At 49.3% G+C, this 14,625-nt stretch overlaps 1 protein-coding gene across 1 annotated transcript in view; it reads right to left on the reverse strand.

Moving 5' to 3' along the window:
- Window positions 1-13,311: 13,311 nt before the first annotated feature.
- TGM3 (transglutaminase 3) overlaps window positions 13,312-14,625 on the reverse strand; it is a 37,676-nt gene continuing 36,362 nt past the window's right edge. The window contains exons 12-13 of the mRNA XM_079784948.1: window positions 14,303-14,436; window positions 13,312-13,884 (exon numbers count right to left, since the gene is read on the reverse strand). Of these exons, the coding sequence (XP_079641074.1) occupies window positions 13,737-13,884; window positions 14,303-14,436 (282 nt within the window). The 3' untranslated portion in view covers window positions 13,312-13,736. The remainder of the gene's footprint in view (window positions 13,885-14,302; window positions 14,437-14,625) is intronic.

The raw sequence follows: 14,625 nt of genomic DNA on the forward strand, positions 1-14,625 counted from the left end.
TTGACATTCATATCACATTTAGTTTTGCAGATGAGAAGTCGGGGCTCAGAGATCCCAAAGGGAGCAGGCTTGGGTTTGCTCCTCTGAACCGGGGCACCTGTGCTGGCAGAACTCACCGAGCACGTCCAGAGGGCTGCCTAGATGAATTCGGATGCCAGGAAAGAGCCTGTGCCTCGTGATTCTGAGCCAGCGTCTTTGGGGGATGGGTTGCGAGAATCTACGTTTTAACAAGCACCCTAGTTGATCCTGATTTACAGAAAAGTTTGAGAAACCTTACGGCCCTCCCCCCTCCCCCCATGAGAGCACAGTCACCTTTGATAAACATTCCTGGGGCATGTGTCGCTTTCCCTCCACAACAGCTAACAATGCTTTTGCTGCAGGTAGTAGAAGCCGACACCACAGGCACCCCCTGGAGAGATGGTGGGTTCGGTCCCAGCGCACCACAGTAAAGTGAGTGTCACAGAGTAAAGTGAGTCAAAACCTTTTTACTGGCGGAGGGTCTTGCCTCCAATTTTTAAAAACAGCAACATTTGTGAAGCGCAATAAAGCGAAGTGCAATAAAACAAGGCATGCCTGTAGTGAGCGGGTGGCTAAAATTCTAAAGACCTTTATTGTTTATTTAATAAAATGCCCAGAATTAGACACTCTATCGACTGGCGTAGCTGCTCAGCAGTGCCATCGGAGACCTCGTTCCTTCAAGCTTCCCGTGCTGCTCCTGGGTTGTTGGCTTTCTTCTTCTTGCTTGGTGCTTCGTAGTCTCGAGACAACTGCTGCCGATCCAGGAATCTTGTCCCCAGTTCCCAGGCTTTGTTGCAGCAAGGGCATAGTCACATGACTTAGGCTCCGCCAAAGTTTTCACTAGGAATTTTTTTTATTAATCCTCACTTGAGGATATATTTCCATTGATTTTTTTTTATTTTTTATTTTTTTAGATCGAGTGAAGGAGGGGGTTGGGGGAGAGAAAGAGAGAGAGAGAAACATCGATTGATTGTCTCCCGCATGTGCCCCAACCAGGGCCAAGATCTAACGTGCAACCCAGGTACATGCCCTTGACTGGGAATTGAACCTGTGACCACTGAGCCACGCCAGCCAGGGTTCACCTGGAATTTTTAATTGGGAGCTGGTGGCAAAAGAAGTGGGGAAAATGGGGACTCCACTCTGGGGGTGGTTCTGGTGGCCATAATGGATTCTAGTGTCATGTTATTCTTAGGTCAAGCAGTGATGTTCTCACTCATGGGCTTTTGTAGTGCGGTTTTGACGGTGATGCGGGCTGCATGGCCACTCTTTGCTCCTGCCCACTTCCTGAGTCTGATCATTCAAGTTCACCACTTAGTCTGTGAGTTTCCTGATGTCCTTTTAATACTTTTCCTCTCCTTGATCCAGCCAGACTCAGTTTCCACTGTTCGCAGACAGGTCCGCCATGCTTGGCTCCTTCAGGTCTCAGTGGATAGACACCATTCTCTCCTCAGAGAGGCCTTCCCTGGCCACAGGGGACGGTAGCCTACTATTCCCCAGGACAACACCTGAGTCTTCCCTTCATTGCACTTATCACAACCTGCCAGTAATTTATTTGCTTGTTTATCTTCTTCTGTCTGGCTCCCCATTAAGATGTAAACTCCACGAGGCTACATGTAAACTCCACGAGGCTACAGAGCAGAGCCTGACACATAGTAGGTGTTCAAGATGGTTGTGGTTGACTGAATAGATGCATAGATGACTGATGGACGCATGGATAGTTAAAGGGGCTTGTTTTGGGACAGGACTGACCTGGGAGTCACAGATGGCAGATAACTCCTTATCTCAGGTCACATTCCTCCCTCCAGAGTCACTGGGGTCTCCAGGTTCTCTTCCTTCATGATGCGTGGGTACATCATTGGCTGTGAGTGAGCACTGAGAAGAGATAATCCTATTCTTAGATCATGAAGCTTGTCCCTGCCCTGGGTGGGGCGTCTGCATCCTCAACAAACAGGCACCAGCCAAGCACAGTGGGGAACAATAATAAAATAATATTTACAGAAGAGGCTATAATTAAATTTAATGCCTATGTATAATGCCTACTTAGAACTTGATAACCCTGGAAATAATAGGGAGAAATTAATGATACTGGGAAATTATTCACCAGGCTGACATGTGTTAGAGCTTGTTCCAGTTACTATCTATACTAATAAAAGGGTAATATGCTAATTAGACCGGGAGACCTTCCAGGAGACCTTCCGGGTGTCCTTCTGGACAAAGCCATGGTGGCAGGGCCGAGGCAGAGACAGTTAGAGGCGATCAGGCCAGGAGGGGAGGGCAGTTGGGGGCGAGCAGGCTGGCAAGTGGAGGGCAGTTGGGGGCAAGCAGGCTGGTGGGGGGGTGGTGCAGTTGGGGGTGATCAGGCCAGCAAGGGGGGGCAGTTGGGGGCGAGAAGGCCGGCAGGCAGAGTGGTTAGGGGTGATCAGGCAGGCAGGCAGGCAGGTGAGCGGTTAGGAGCCAGCAGTCCCGGATTGTGAGAGGGATGTCTGACTGCCATTTTACCAGCATTCAGGCATCCCCTGAGGGGTCCCAGATTGGAGAGGGTGCAGGCCTGGCTTAGGGACACCCCCACCCCCACCCCCACACGAATTTCGTGCACCAGGCCACTAGTTGTTTCATAACAAACTACTCCCAAACTTTGTGGTGAAAAAGGTCCACTTACTGTTCCTATGAGCGAGGATTTCAGACCTGGGATGGCTTGCCTCAGCTCTGCGATGTCTGGGGCCTCAGCTCAAAGGCTCGATGTAACTCAGTGTTTGGGGCTGAAGCTCCGTGGAGCTCATTTGCTCACGTGGTTGGCGGTTGATTCTGCTTGGTGGCAGGAATCTTAGCTGGGCTTTGGCGGGCACACCTACATGAGACCTTTCCTTGGGGCCCACCATTCTCACAGCACAGAGGCTGGGTCCAAAGTGAGTGTCCTGAGGCAGCGAGCCAGGCAGGAGCCGGGTTGTCCTTCATGATGCATCAGAAGCCAGGTGGCATCACTTACTTGCATGGTGTTCATCAGGGTCGTCTCCAAGGACAGCCTTTGGAGAAGAGAGGGAACTCGGTTCCACCTTTTGATTGAGTCTGGAAGAGCATATGGAATCAGGAAAATATTATATTTTTGGAAAATATAATCTGCCACAAGGCCCCTTTCCCTGCTCCATTCTGAAGTTAACTCTGGCCAGTCAACGTCTGGCTTTTCCCAGTCCTCGTCCGCCTGCCTCTCCAGCCCCGTGGCCCTCAGGTTTAGTAACACATCTTCCCTTCTCATGTCTCTCCCTGCCAGGGTCCAAGGCCCTTTGCATGAAATGAGGAAATCGTAACCCCCTTCAAGGCCAGTTCCTCTGAGAAGTTCTCCCTGATTGCTCTAGCCTCCCAGCTGGACCTCAAGTCTCCCTTTCCCCCTGAAACCTGCTCCTTCTTTGCAGGACTGTGTGGAGCTCTGAGAACCTGGGACCTGGACCAATGAAGATGCTTAGGCTTAGGCCAGGGTCCCAGCACAATAGTTAGGGAGTCAGACACAGAGAGGTGGCTGAGGGGGGCCGGAGTGAGCCTGGAGGGGAAGATAAAGAGCTTCCACTTTACAGTCCCCAGGGCTCAGCTGGTGGAGGGAGAACAAAAGGGCTGTGTTCCCTGAGACCTGGAGTCACCGAATTGCTCAGGCTGATGGGTGCTGGCGTCAGTTGGATGACTCTTTTCTTCACATCCCCATCCAGTCTCTCAGGAAGTCTGGTGGGTTCTGCCTTCCCTACCACTTCTCACCCAGCCCGTTGCTACCATCTTGGTCCAAGTCACTATCACCTCTTACCTGAGTGGTTACAGTAGCTGCCTCACTGGACTGCCTGCCAGGACCAGAGGGTACTTTCCTGATTTTTAATTTTTCTTTTTACCTTTTGGACCCCCTTCACCCACTTCTCCTACTCCTGCCCCTGCCAACCCCTCCGCCCCCCACCTCTGGCAATCATCAATCTGTTCTCTGTGTCTAGGAACTTGTTTTTGCTCGTTTGCCTGTTTTAGATTCCACATATAAGAGAGACCATACGCTATGTGGCTCTCTTTGGCTGACTTATTTCACTTAGCATAATGCCCTGGAGGGCTATCCGTGTTGTCTTGAATGGCAAGATTTCATTCTTTTTTATGGCTGAATAATATTCCATTATACATGTATATACACCACAATTTCTTTATCCATGTGTCCATCAATAGATACTTAGATTGTTTCCCTATCTTGGCAATTGTAAATAATGCTGCAGTGAACATAGGGGTGCATATATCTTTTCAAGTTAGTGTTTTTGTTTTCTTTGGATAGATACGCAGAACTGGAACTGCTGGATGATATGGTAGTTCTATTTTTAGTTTTTTTTCAGGAACCTCCTCTATACTGTTATCTGTAGTGGCTGCACCAAGTTCCATTCAGAGGGTTTTTGTTTTGTTTTTTTCAAACACAAGTCAGATCCTGTACTTCTCTGCTCGAATGCCCCCTGGGTTCCCCATCTCAAGCAGGATAGAAGCTAATATCCTTACTGTAGCCTACAAGGCCCTGTCACGTCTCTGTCTTCATTTTGATTACTCTCGCCCTCCCTGCTCCACTACAGGAACATCGCTCCCTTTATGTTCTGCTTGCACACCAGGGACATCTCCCACCTCACGGCCTTGCCCGTGTTCCTGGAACTCAGCCCTTTAGATCTGCATGTGGCTTGACCTCATAGTTCATGTCAAGTTTCTACCCAAATATCACCTATTAGAGGGGCTGCCTTCCCCAACACATATCCTCTCCTGACTTTTATTCATCACTGTACCAATTACTACTTGAATTTGTATTTATTTGATTACTCATTTTATTATCTACCTTCCCATACCTCCGTCTCCCCATGATGACAGACTTCCAGAAAGCACAGATCCCCTGGTCACAGTAGGGGCACATTAATCACGTGTGACTCAGTGAAATCTTGGCCATGGAACTTAATGGCTTGGTCACCCTGGGAGGTGACATCTTCCAGGATCAGGCGAGTTGCAGGGCCAATGTCATACACAAAAATACCAAAGTCTTTCTGTAGAGTTATGCCCCCAGCCCTCACAGACTGGGTCTTCAGTCTGAAGCACTGGCCATCAGGTGACTTTACAAGAGCCTGTAATTCCCACAATGGAACTGAAGGAGGCACCTCACTCTCATCCCTCAAGGGCTCAGAAATATTGGGAAGGGCACACTCCAAACTGAGAACCTGAGTGTCCTCTGGGGAAAGGAGTGCCAGAGGGGTGGGGAAGGGGGCTGCCTATTTTTTCACTCTCTTATATGCTATGTATTTAAGGAACTTTTATGCTGTGAATATATTTGTATAAAATATTTTGATCAATGTGTCTGAATATATTTAGAATTTTTTACTTTATACAAGGGATAGCTAATTTGCTACCCAGTGGCCATAAAATCTGAATACATAAGCAACATTATTTTATTCTGTTCCAGATTAAACCCCCTTGATTACATCTTCTGAGGCATGCTGAAGGTGGAGGTTTATTCAGTGAAAATCAGAGACACAGATCATCTGAGGCAGCATGCAGTATTAATGAAATTGCCATGTTAACACTCCAATTTCATGCAGTTTTGCATAGCATAACAAGTTATGCTGTGTAAGAATTCAAGTGTGGTCCTGGCCGGTGTGGCTCAATTGGTTGAGCATTGTCCCATGCACCTAGAGGTCGCTGATTCAATGCCCAGTCACGACATAAAAAGAATAATAAAATAAAAATAAAAATAAAATAAAGTAAAAAAAATAAATAAAAGAAGAAAAGAAAAATGTAAGCATTTGCCTTTACTGGTGTTGTTAAGTGGTTAGAGAGCCTGGCTCCATGCGTCAAAGGTAGCAGGTTTGATTCCTGGTCAAGGGCATCTACCTGGCTGGGTTGCAGGCTCAATTCCTAGCTCTGGTTGGGATGGCATGCTCTCTCTCTTCGTTCCTCTTTCCACTCTCTCTAAAAGTCAATGGGAAAAAATGTCCTCGGGTGAGGATTAACCACAACAACAGCAACAAAAAAGAATTCAAGCACATTGAACTTATCATGTAATATCATCGAACATATTATATATTATAATGTGATAATCAAGAAATCATTTTATGCACCTTTGCCTGTCTCCACCCTGTAGATTGGCAATCATTGACAGATAAACAAGTGATTCCAAAAAGTGCTGTAGGTTATTATAAGCATGTGAAAGCTAGTATGAGAGCAAAAAATGGAGAGAACCTGCTCTAAGCGTCCGTTTCCCCATTGGTACAAGGTGGGTGAATAATGTCCACCATTGAAGGTTGCTTGGAGGAGAAGTGACATGATGGCAGGATGAGTCCCTATTACCGGACAAGGACAAGCTCCAGGGCATGCTGGTTGGATCCAGGTGTTTGAGGCCGGCTCCTCGGCAGGTGTGACCAAGGTTGGGAGAAGGGGTGGCCTCCAGCCAGAAGCAGGATGGGTGAAGAGGCTGCTTCTGGGAAGAGGGACTCTTAATCTCCCTGTCAGTGGCGCTTCTTCAGTATAGAAATGAGAGCACGCGACGAATCATTACGGGAAAGTAGGCTGGGAGGCGGCATCCAAGAATGCCTCTGGAGGGTTGGGTGCCATGGCAGAGACAGACTTCCTCTAGTGTCTGCATCGTTGACTTCCCTGTCCCTTTGTAAACCTGCGATGGCATTTATCACGGGGCACCTTCTTAGAATTTGTGTAGGTTGTGCTGCATAACATGGAGGTTAGGCACGAGAGCCAGTCTACCTGGGCACCGATGCCGCGTGCACTAACTCTCCTGTGACCTAATTAACTCCCTCACCTGTAACATAAAGATAATTTTCATCCTTTCCCCAAAGGAGTGTGGAAGGGATAAATAAACATTTATAAAACGCTTAGAATAGACTGCTGGGTTCCAGCATGTAAGACGCTTGGACGTTGCCACTCTCTCCTAACAAGTAAAAAGCTGAGTGAATTGAGAAATCAACAACTCTGCTTGGAACTGTAAGCGAAGCGAGGCCATCGAGTCAGCTCCTGCCCCCGAATTGAAGGGACTGACAGGCGAGTACAGAGAATCTCAACTTCCAGGAGCAGAAGCGCAGGAGCCGCAACCTCCATGGGAGCCAGGGCAGAGGAGGGAAACCTGAAGGGTGCCTGACAGACTGCTGGAGGCGCAGTGTGGACAAGTCTGAGAGTGAACTCCATGGGGACCCCGTCCCAGAGGAGCCCCGACACTTCTGTGAGTTTACCTCCAGGAGCCCTATCCGGTCCTCACAGTGAAAACCAGAGCCAACTCCGCTCATGCTTCAGGCAGGGGTCAGAGGTAAGCAGCTATTTAAAAATACCCCAGAGCATTCCGCTTTTCTTAACCGGGTCTGACTTCAGGGGAAACTGTTTTACTAGAGCCGAGCCTGCTGGAGTTTTGCCAGAGCCTAGCTGGCCAGGGGGCGGGAAATATTCAACTTTAGCCCTCACTAGCCTTCCATGTAGGAGAAAGGAAATACACAGCTAATAAGCGATTATAGCAAGGTTGCAGAATTTAAGGTTAATAGACAAAGTCAATCATTTTCCAATATCCCAGCAACAAACAAGTGGAATTTGAAATAAAAACCATAATATTGTTTACTTTAGCACCCATAAGAGCGAAATAGGTATAATTCTAAAAAAAATATGCACCAGCTCTACAGAAGGAAAACTACAAAACTCTAATAAAATAAAAAGCAAACCAAACAAAGCACTAAATATAGGACAGATATCCCATGTTCTTGTATAGGAAGACTCAATATTGTCAAGATGTCAGTTCTTCCCAACTTGATCTGCAGAGTCAATGCAATCCCAATCAATATCCCATTGAGTTATGTTGTGGACATCAACAAAATGGTTCTAAAGTTTATGTGGAGAAGCAAAAGACCCAGAATAGCCAACATAACGTTTAGGGAGAAGGACAACATCAAAGGACTAACTTCAAGACTTATTATAAAGCTACAGTAATCAGCACAATGTGGTATTGGCAAAATAATAATAATAATAATAATAATAATAATAATAAATACAAAATAGATCAATGGAATGGGATAGCTCAGATCCACATAAACATAGTAAACTGATCTTTGACAAAGGAGCAAAGGCAATACAATGGAGCAGAGAGTTTTTTAAACAAATGGAGTTGGAACAACTGGACATTTATATGCAAAAAAATGAATCTGGACACAGACCTTACACCCTTCACAAAAATTAACTCAAAATGAATCACAGACCTAAATGTAAAATGCAAAACTATAAAACTTCTAGAAGATAATGTAAGATAAAGCCTAGATGACCTTGGACTTGGCAATGCTTTTTTAGATACAATACCAAAAACATGATTCATAATAGAATTAATAAACTGAACTTCATCAAAATTAAATAACTTCTCATCTACAAAGGACACTATGGAGAGAATGAAAAGATAAGCCACAGACCAGAAGAAAATATTAGCAAATGACATACCTGATAAAGAACTGTATTCAAAATATGCAAAAAACTTTTAAAGCTCACCAAGAAGAGAACAACCTGATTTAAAAATAGACCAACGATATTAATAAACACCTCAGCGGAGAAGATATATGAATAGCAAACAAGCATATGAAAAGCTGCACCATATCACATGTAATAAGAGAAAGAAAAATTAAAACAACAACGAGATACCACAACACACCTATTAGGATGACTAAAATCCGGAACACTGACAACACCAAATGCTGGGGAGGATGTGGAGCAACAGGAACGCTCAGTCATTGCTGGTGGGAATGCAAAATGTACAGCCACTTAGGAAGATAATTTGGTAGGTTCTTAAAAAATTAAACATGCTCCCTTACCATATAATCCAGTACTCACACTCCTTGGTATTTGCTTCCAAAGAAATCTCTGGCAAAAGGGGAAAATATTATCAGGATGGGTTTAGACCAGTAATTTCCAACGGGTGTGCCACAAGAATTTTTAAAACATGCAATACCTGACTATTTAGTCAGGGGCACTGATCTCTTTTTGTTTAAATTGTCAAATAAAATAATAACACTCAACACAACAATCGTTTTCCCATGTGAATGAATCAAAATCATAACTACTTGTTTTTGTTTTGTTTTTGTCAGATCGGCAAAAAACATATTTTTTTTGGTGTCTCACAGAACTTTAGTAATTAGTTGATGTGTGCCATGAGATGAAAAAGGTTGAAAATTGCTGGTTTAGACCAATTGGTATTGAACAACAGATGAAACCAGGACTCAATTAGCAAGGAAGAAGGAGAAATGGCTGTAGGCCACCAAAAGCATCTGACACATTATCGTAGTGGCTTTGGCTCTGAAGGTTTTGAACTTCAGAGAAGGGTTTGAACCCAAGTTTCTCTACTTCATGGCTCTGTGGTCTTGCACAAATAACATGTCAGAGCCTCAATGGTAACAGGGGTGACATTAATATCTATCCCTTAGGTTTGTTGGGAGGATTAAATCAGGTATTGCATGTAAATGCTTGGTCTAGGGCCTGGCACATAGTAAATATTCTCAAGTGGCAGTGTTTAACTGTATATTGAATTGCATTGTCTCTTCAAATGTGTAAGGGTGGGACCCAACAAGATGGACAGTTAAATAGAAGGGGATCCCATGAATCACCTTGTCCTTTCAAAGGAGTCATGGATATAAGTGCACGCTTGAACACACACACTCATTCATGCATCAGACCTCCCGTGTGCACCGGGTAAATACTCTTTTCCTGGTTAAAGAGGGCAGGAATGAAGTGCCTGGCCTCTGTCCTTGAGGAGTTCCCAAACTGCTCAGGATCGCCTTCAGGGTCCATGCGTCATCGGCCAAGGTGTGCTGCTCGGCGCTCCCTTCAATGAAAAGAATGTGCCGATTAGCTGCACGGAGGGCACCAGCAGCACATCCAAGACCTGACTCAGCTTTCGAGCCGAGGCCATGATGGTCCAGGGCAGCCCCGGCCGTTGCTGCCCAGGGTGACCTGGGTGGGAACCTTTGTACCGCAGGCCCCAGCTTCTCAGAGCGGCCCCTGGGCTCTTCCTCCCCAACCCCCTGCCTTCTGTTGTGTCTCTCCTTCCACAGGTGGCAGACCTGCATCGTGGTCTGACGGCTTCCACACTATTCCTGCTCCCACTTATTTTTTCATAGGCACCACCCCCAATAACTCTCTTGTACTTCTAACTCCATCTCGGCACTCCCAAGGATCTAACTGATGCATTCTATTTTTTGCCTCATTTGATTCTCATTTTGAGCTCCCGCCAGGCTGGGATCCAGGGAACATCTGCCTGGTTCCAAACACTAGTGCAGTTTCCAAGGGCAGACTTCTGCCGAGGGAGGATATTTTCGGAAGAGCATACCTGAGGCTCCGGAGGTTGTCCCTGAGGCAGGAGATTTGGAAGGGGCAGAGTGGGTTAAGGATGCCAAGATCAGTTCTGGGAAAAGGCTTTTTCCCATTTCTGATTACTACAAGGAACATTTCCCCACTAGGCATGGCCCCAGCTTCTCTCTGCCCCTACACAGGTGGTGGGGCTTACCTTATGGAATAATTTGGGAAGAATAACTAGGGGTGTGTGTGTGTGTGTGTGTGTGTGTGTGTGTGTGACCCAACTTCCCTTTGCTGCTCTTGGCTCAGGGGTCCTCCAAGTTCCTGTGAGTGTGTTTGCCGCCATGCAGGAGAGTGCCGCTCTAGGCCTGCATGGCCCATGTCTTGGTGGGTCAGGGTAATGCAGACTGCTGGTTACCCCAACTCCCAGTTCCCCTATTTCTATAGTGACCGAAACCCTGACTATTGGCTGGATAAACGTCCTCCAAGCTAAGGACCACATTCCCCAACTTCCCCTGCAGGTGTGGCCACCCCACTAAGTTCCAGCCAATGGGATGTGAGCAGAAGTGAAATGTATCACTTTAACTTTCAACTCTCAGACTGTCCCCTTAGTGGGAAAGAGGGAGCCCATCTATTCCTTCTTGCTGGATTGACTGGGGACATTTTGCCTGAGCTGGAATAGCCACCTGGAACCACAAGGTGGAAATGACAAGCGGAGGATGACAGACGCTTAAGACAAAGCAGCCTGGGCTCCTGAACGGCCTCCTTCGGCTCTTACACAGAAAGAGGTAAGTGCCTACCTTGGTTAGGACCCTGGCGTGTTGGGGTTCCCTGTGATGACATCTGAGCATATACCCTAAGACCGTGGTCGGCAAACTGCGGCTCGCGAGCCACATGTGGCTCTTTGGCCCCTTGAGTGTGGCTCTTCCACAAAATACCACGGCCTGGGCGAGTCTATTTTGAAGAAGTGGCATTAGAAGGAGTTTAAGTTTCAAAAATTTGGCTCTCAAATTTCAATCGTTGTACTGTTGATATTTGGCTCTGTTGACTAATGAGTTTGCCGACCACTGCCCTAACCAAAGCCTTCTGGGGTTCAGCTAGCAGGCCCCCTTGCATCTAACACTACGCTGCAGCCTCCAACTTCAATTCTACTAGAAATAAATTCAGTGTTGGGCCTCTGTCTGCTATTTCTTTGTTTTATTGCTAAAATTCTTCAGAACCCACGCCGGGTGGAAGAGTGTTATTAGATATAAGACACGTGTGCCTGGGGTTGATTAAAAACGCCACATGCATTTTTAATGTCACACTTTAGGAATCGCTCTCGAGAGTAGAAACCCGTAGGCAGGGATCATGCCGTTGCTGATTTCTAATCTCTTTGGAGCTGGTGCCCAGCCCAGAGCCTGGCACTAAGGAAGCATTCGGGAAATGCTTACTGACAAGGCGGAAGCCTGAGAGAATGAAGGTCCCGGGCAGGCCTCACAGGGATGGGAGGAAATGGAAACCTCTGGATTTCTTTCTTCCTCTCAGAAACCAGAGCAGAAGTCTGTCTATGTCACCCTCACCCTCCTCACTGGGGACTGGTGCAGGGTGTCTGAGGGAGAGTGGAGCACCCCACCTCCAGGCCAAGTCAAGCAGCAAGGGAGGCCCCACGAACACTGCAGAGAGCGGCGAAGCTTCAAGACGAGAGACAAGACTGCCACTCGCAGGGGAGGCCCACTGTGCGGCAGAGACTGGGCGCCCAGCTGCGTGCAGACACCAGAGCTGCTGGGAGAGCCTTGACCTTGGGAGCAGGGCAGGTGATGGGCTCAGGTTCTTGTGCTGGCTGCCCCCAGGGCCATCCTGGAGGTGGGAAGCTGGGGCTGGAGCACCTCAAGATGCAGGAGGAGGAGAGGGGGGCCACTGGGGCAGCTGCTCGTCCATTGTTTGGCGAGGCGAGGAGGTATGAGCTCCCATGGGCAGTGGACCCCAGGCAAGGTAAACGGGCTCAAGCATCATGAAAGCACCACGACTTCCAGTGCAGTGGGAGGTGATGGCTGAACCTCTGGGGGCCGACACTGAGGGGCATGCTGCCCGCATCAGGGAACCTGTGGTGCAGAAAGCCTGCATTTCCACGCCGGCCACACAGAGGGCATCGCTGGCCATGCTGCATGAGCACCGGTGAAACAGACCTCGGTCGTTTTTCTCCTAATCCCCTCTCTCCCTGCTCTGACTCTGAAGGAGCCGGCGGCACAGGGGAGGAAGGGAAGGAAGCGGAGGGATGGGACAGAGCCTTCTGCAAGCCAGAGTCAGGCCCCAGCTGAGCAGCGGGCAGGAGCTTTGAGCTGGACATGAGGTTGGACTGGCCCCTTAAATTCAGAAAGTGAGGTCTGATTGCCAAAATGGGATCCGTCAGCACCATCTACAGGAATGCTATGGGGTCTGCTTGGAGTTATTTCAAGGGGCAAGGACTGAGGAACCATCAGAGCGTGTGTGAAGGCAGGGAATGCTCCGCTGAGTTAGCCATGCTGAGGCCACCCGAAGGGGCACCTTCCCTCCTGGGGGCCAGAGGAGGAGTGTGGCACCGGGAGGAAAGAGCCCACGTGCGCCGAGGCCAGGCCACCACAGGCCCTGCTCGGCTAAAGCGTTCCCGTGAAGACAGAAGTCTTCTCACTGTGACACCTGTGCGGGCCCTGGGCTCTGGAAGCCTGCGTGACCAGGAGCCCCCTCCCAAGGCGGCCTAACCTCGTTGTGGACGTCATATTAGAACGTTTTCCTAAACTGACTTGAAACATCTCCCTAGTTTTGCATCTGGAGCCACACAGAACAAGCCCACGCCCTCCGGACGGTGGGACTTGGAGAGCAAGTCTTCCCAAGGTCCTCTCTTCTCAGGAAGGACCCGGCCCCAGCCCCTCCCCTTCCCCACCACCGTAGGCGAAGCAGCAGTCTCTGGAGTCGGTGCAGTGCGATGGTGCTCTTTTTAACATTTATTTTGAATATAAGGGTGTGAGTTGCCGTGACAGATGGCTAACCATCCCCCCCCCCCCCCCCCCCACAGTGGCCTGAGGGAGGAGCAGGAATGTCCCAACTGCAGGCTAGGGATCAGCAAACAGTCCAGACCGGCTTCTTCCCTGGATCCATCCAGAGTCGCTGGGCCAGGTGCCACTCATCCGGCGGCACTGAAGGATGAGAGGGCTGAGCAGGACCATGGGGCTCACAAGGCAGGCGGCCCCAGAGAGAGCCAGGGGACGTGCAAAGTGGTCACGTCTCAGGCCGGGTGGAGCCGGGCCAGCCTGGGAGTAAGGGAGGGGGTGTGCTGAGGCTGGAGCTCCCCATCCAGGCAGCCTTGGGGGACAGAGTGGGTTTCCCAGGCTGGACAGGCGAGCCCTGCCTGCTCCATGGTACCCAAGTTTGTACGGGGCCTCTTGGGCCCTTCACTCGGCCACGTCGACAGACAGCATGGCCTTGATGGCAGGGAACTTGTTGCAGGAGAAGTCAGCGACCAGCTGCTTGGTGCCACTCCGGGTGGGCATGATCTCAAATCGTACCCGGGACCGCTCCTTGGGGCGCAGGGTCGGCACGCTGGTGGGAAAGGGCATGGATCAGTGTTGATGGTGACATTCACAGACCACAGGCTGGACAGGCCTCTGTGGCCTCAAGTCCTGCTCTGGTCGGGGCTGGACAAGGTCACTGCTTCTTTAGCTCCTTCTAGCTGCTGCCTGGTTCCCGGGGCCCCTCCAGCCCCGAGACCCATCGGCAGGGGTGGTGGGGGTCCTCTGCTCTCCCAAATATGCTGAGCCCTCAGGACCAGCTCCAAGCTCCGGTGACCTGGACTTTCCAGGAGTTTAGGTTTGGCGAACCCCAAACCAAATGCAAATGTGTGTGCCTACGGGCAGATTCTCCAGTTCTGATGCTAGAGAACCTCTGTGTGCCCTGCCTGGGAGGCCCCCCTCTGGCCCCCTCCCGCCATCCCACATGGGCCCCCAGGCCTGAGACTCACTCGATCTTGAGGCTGCCCAGCAGCAGGCCGCTTCCCTCCACCATCAGCACGCAGTTCTTCACCGGCTCCTCCAGCGGGTTGGAGAAGAGCATCTGCACGTTCACGGGCTTCCGCAGCTGGGCCTGGTCCAGCAACTGCAGGGAGAGAGGACGTGGAGTGAGTCACCTGCCACTCACCGAGAGCTGACGGGCTGGGCGGGCGACTTGGTGATGGAGAAGATGTCACTGAGGACGACGGCCCAGAGGACTGTCTGTTTAGTCCTCCTAAGTGCCAGCGACATCCATGCAGGGGTTTTTAGGAAATTGCTAGGACCCCTCCCCCCC

This window comes from Cnephaeus nilssonii (genome assembly GCF_951640355.1).
Source record: "Cnephaeus nilssonii genome assembly, chromosome: 11".
Classification (NCBI taxonomy): domain Eukaryota; kingdom Metazoa; phylum Chordata; class Mammalia; order Chiroptera; family Vespertilionidae; genus Cnephaeus; species Cnephaeus nilssonii.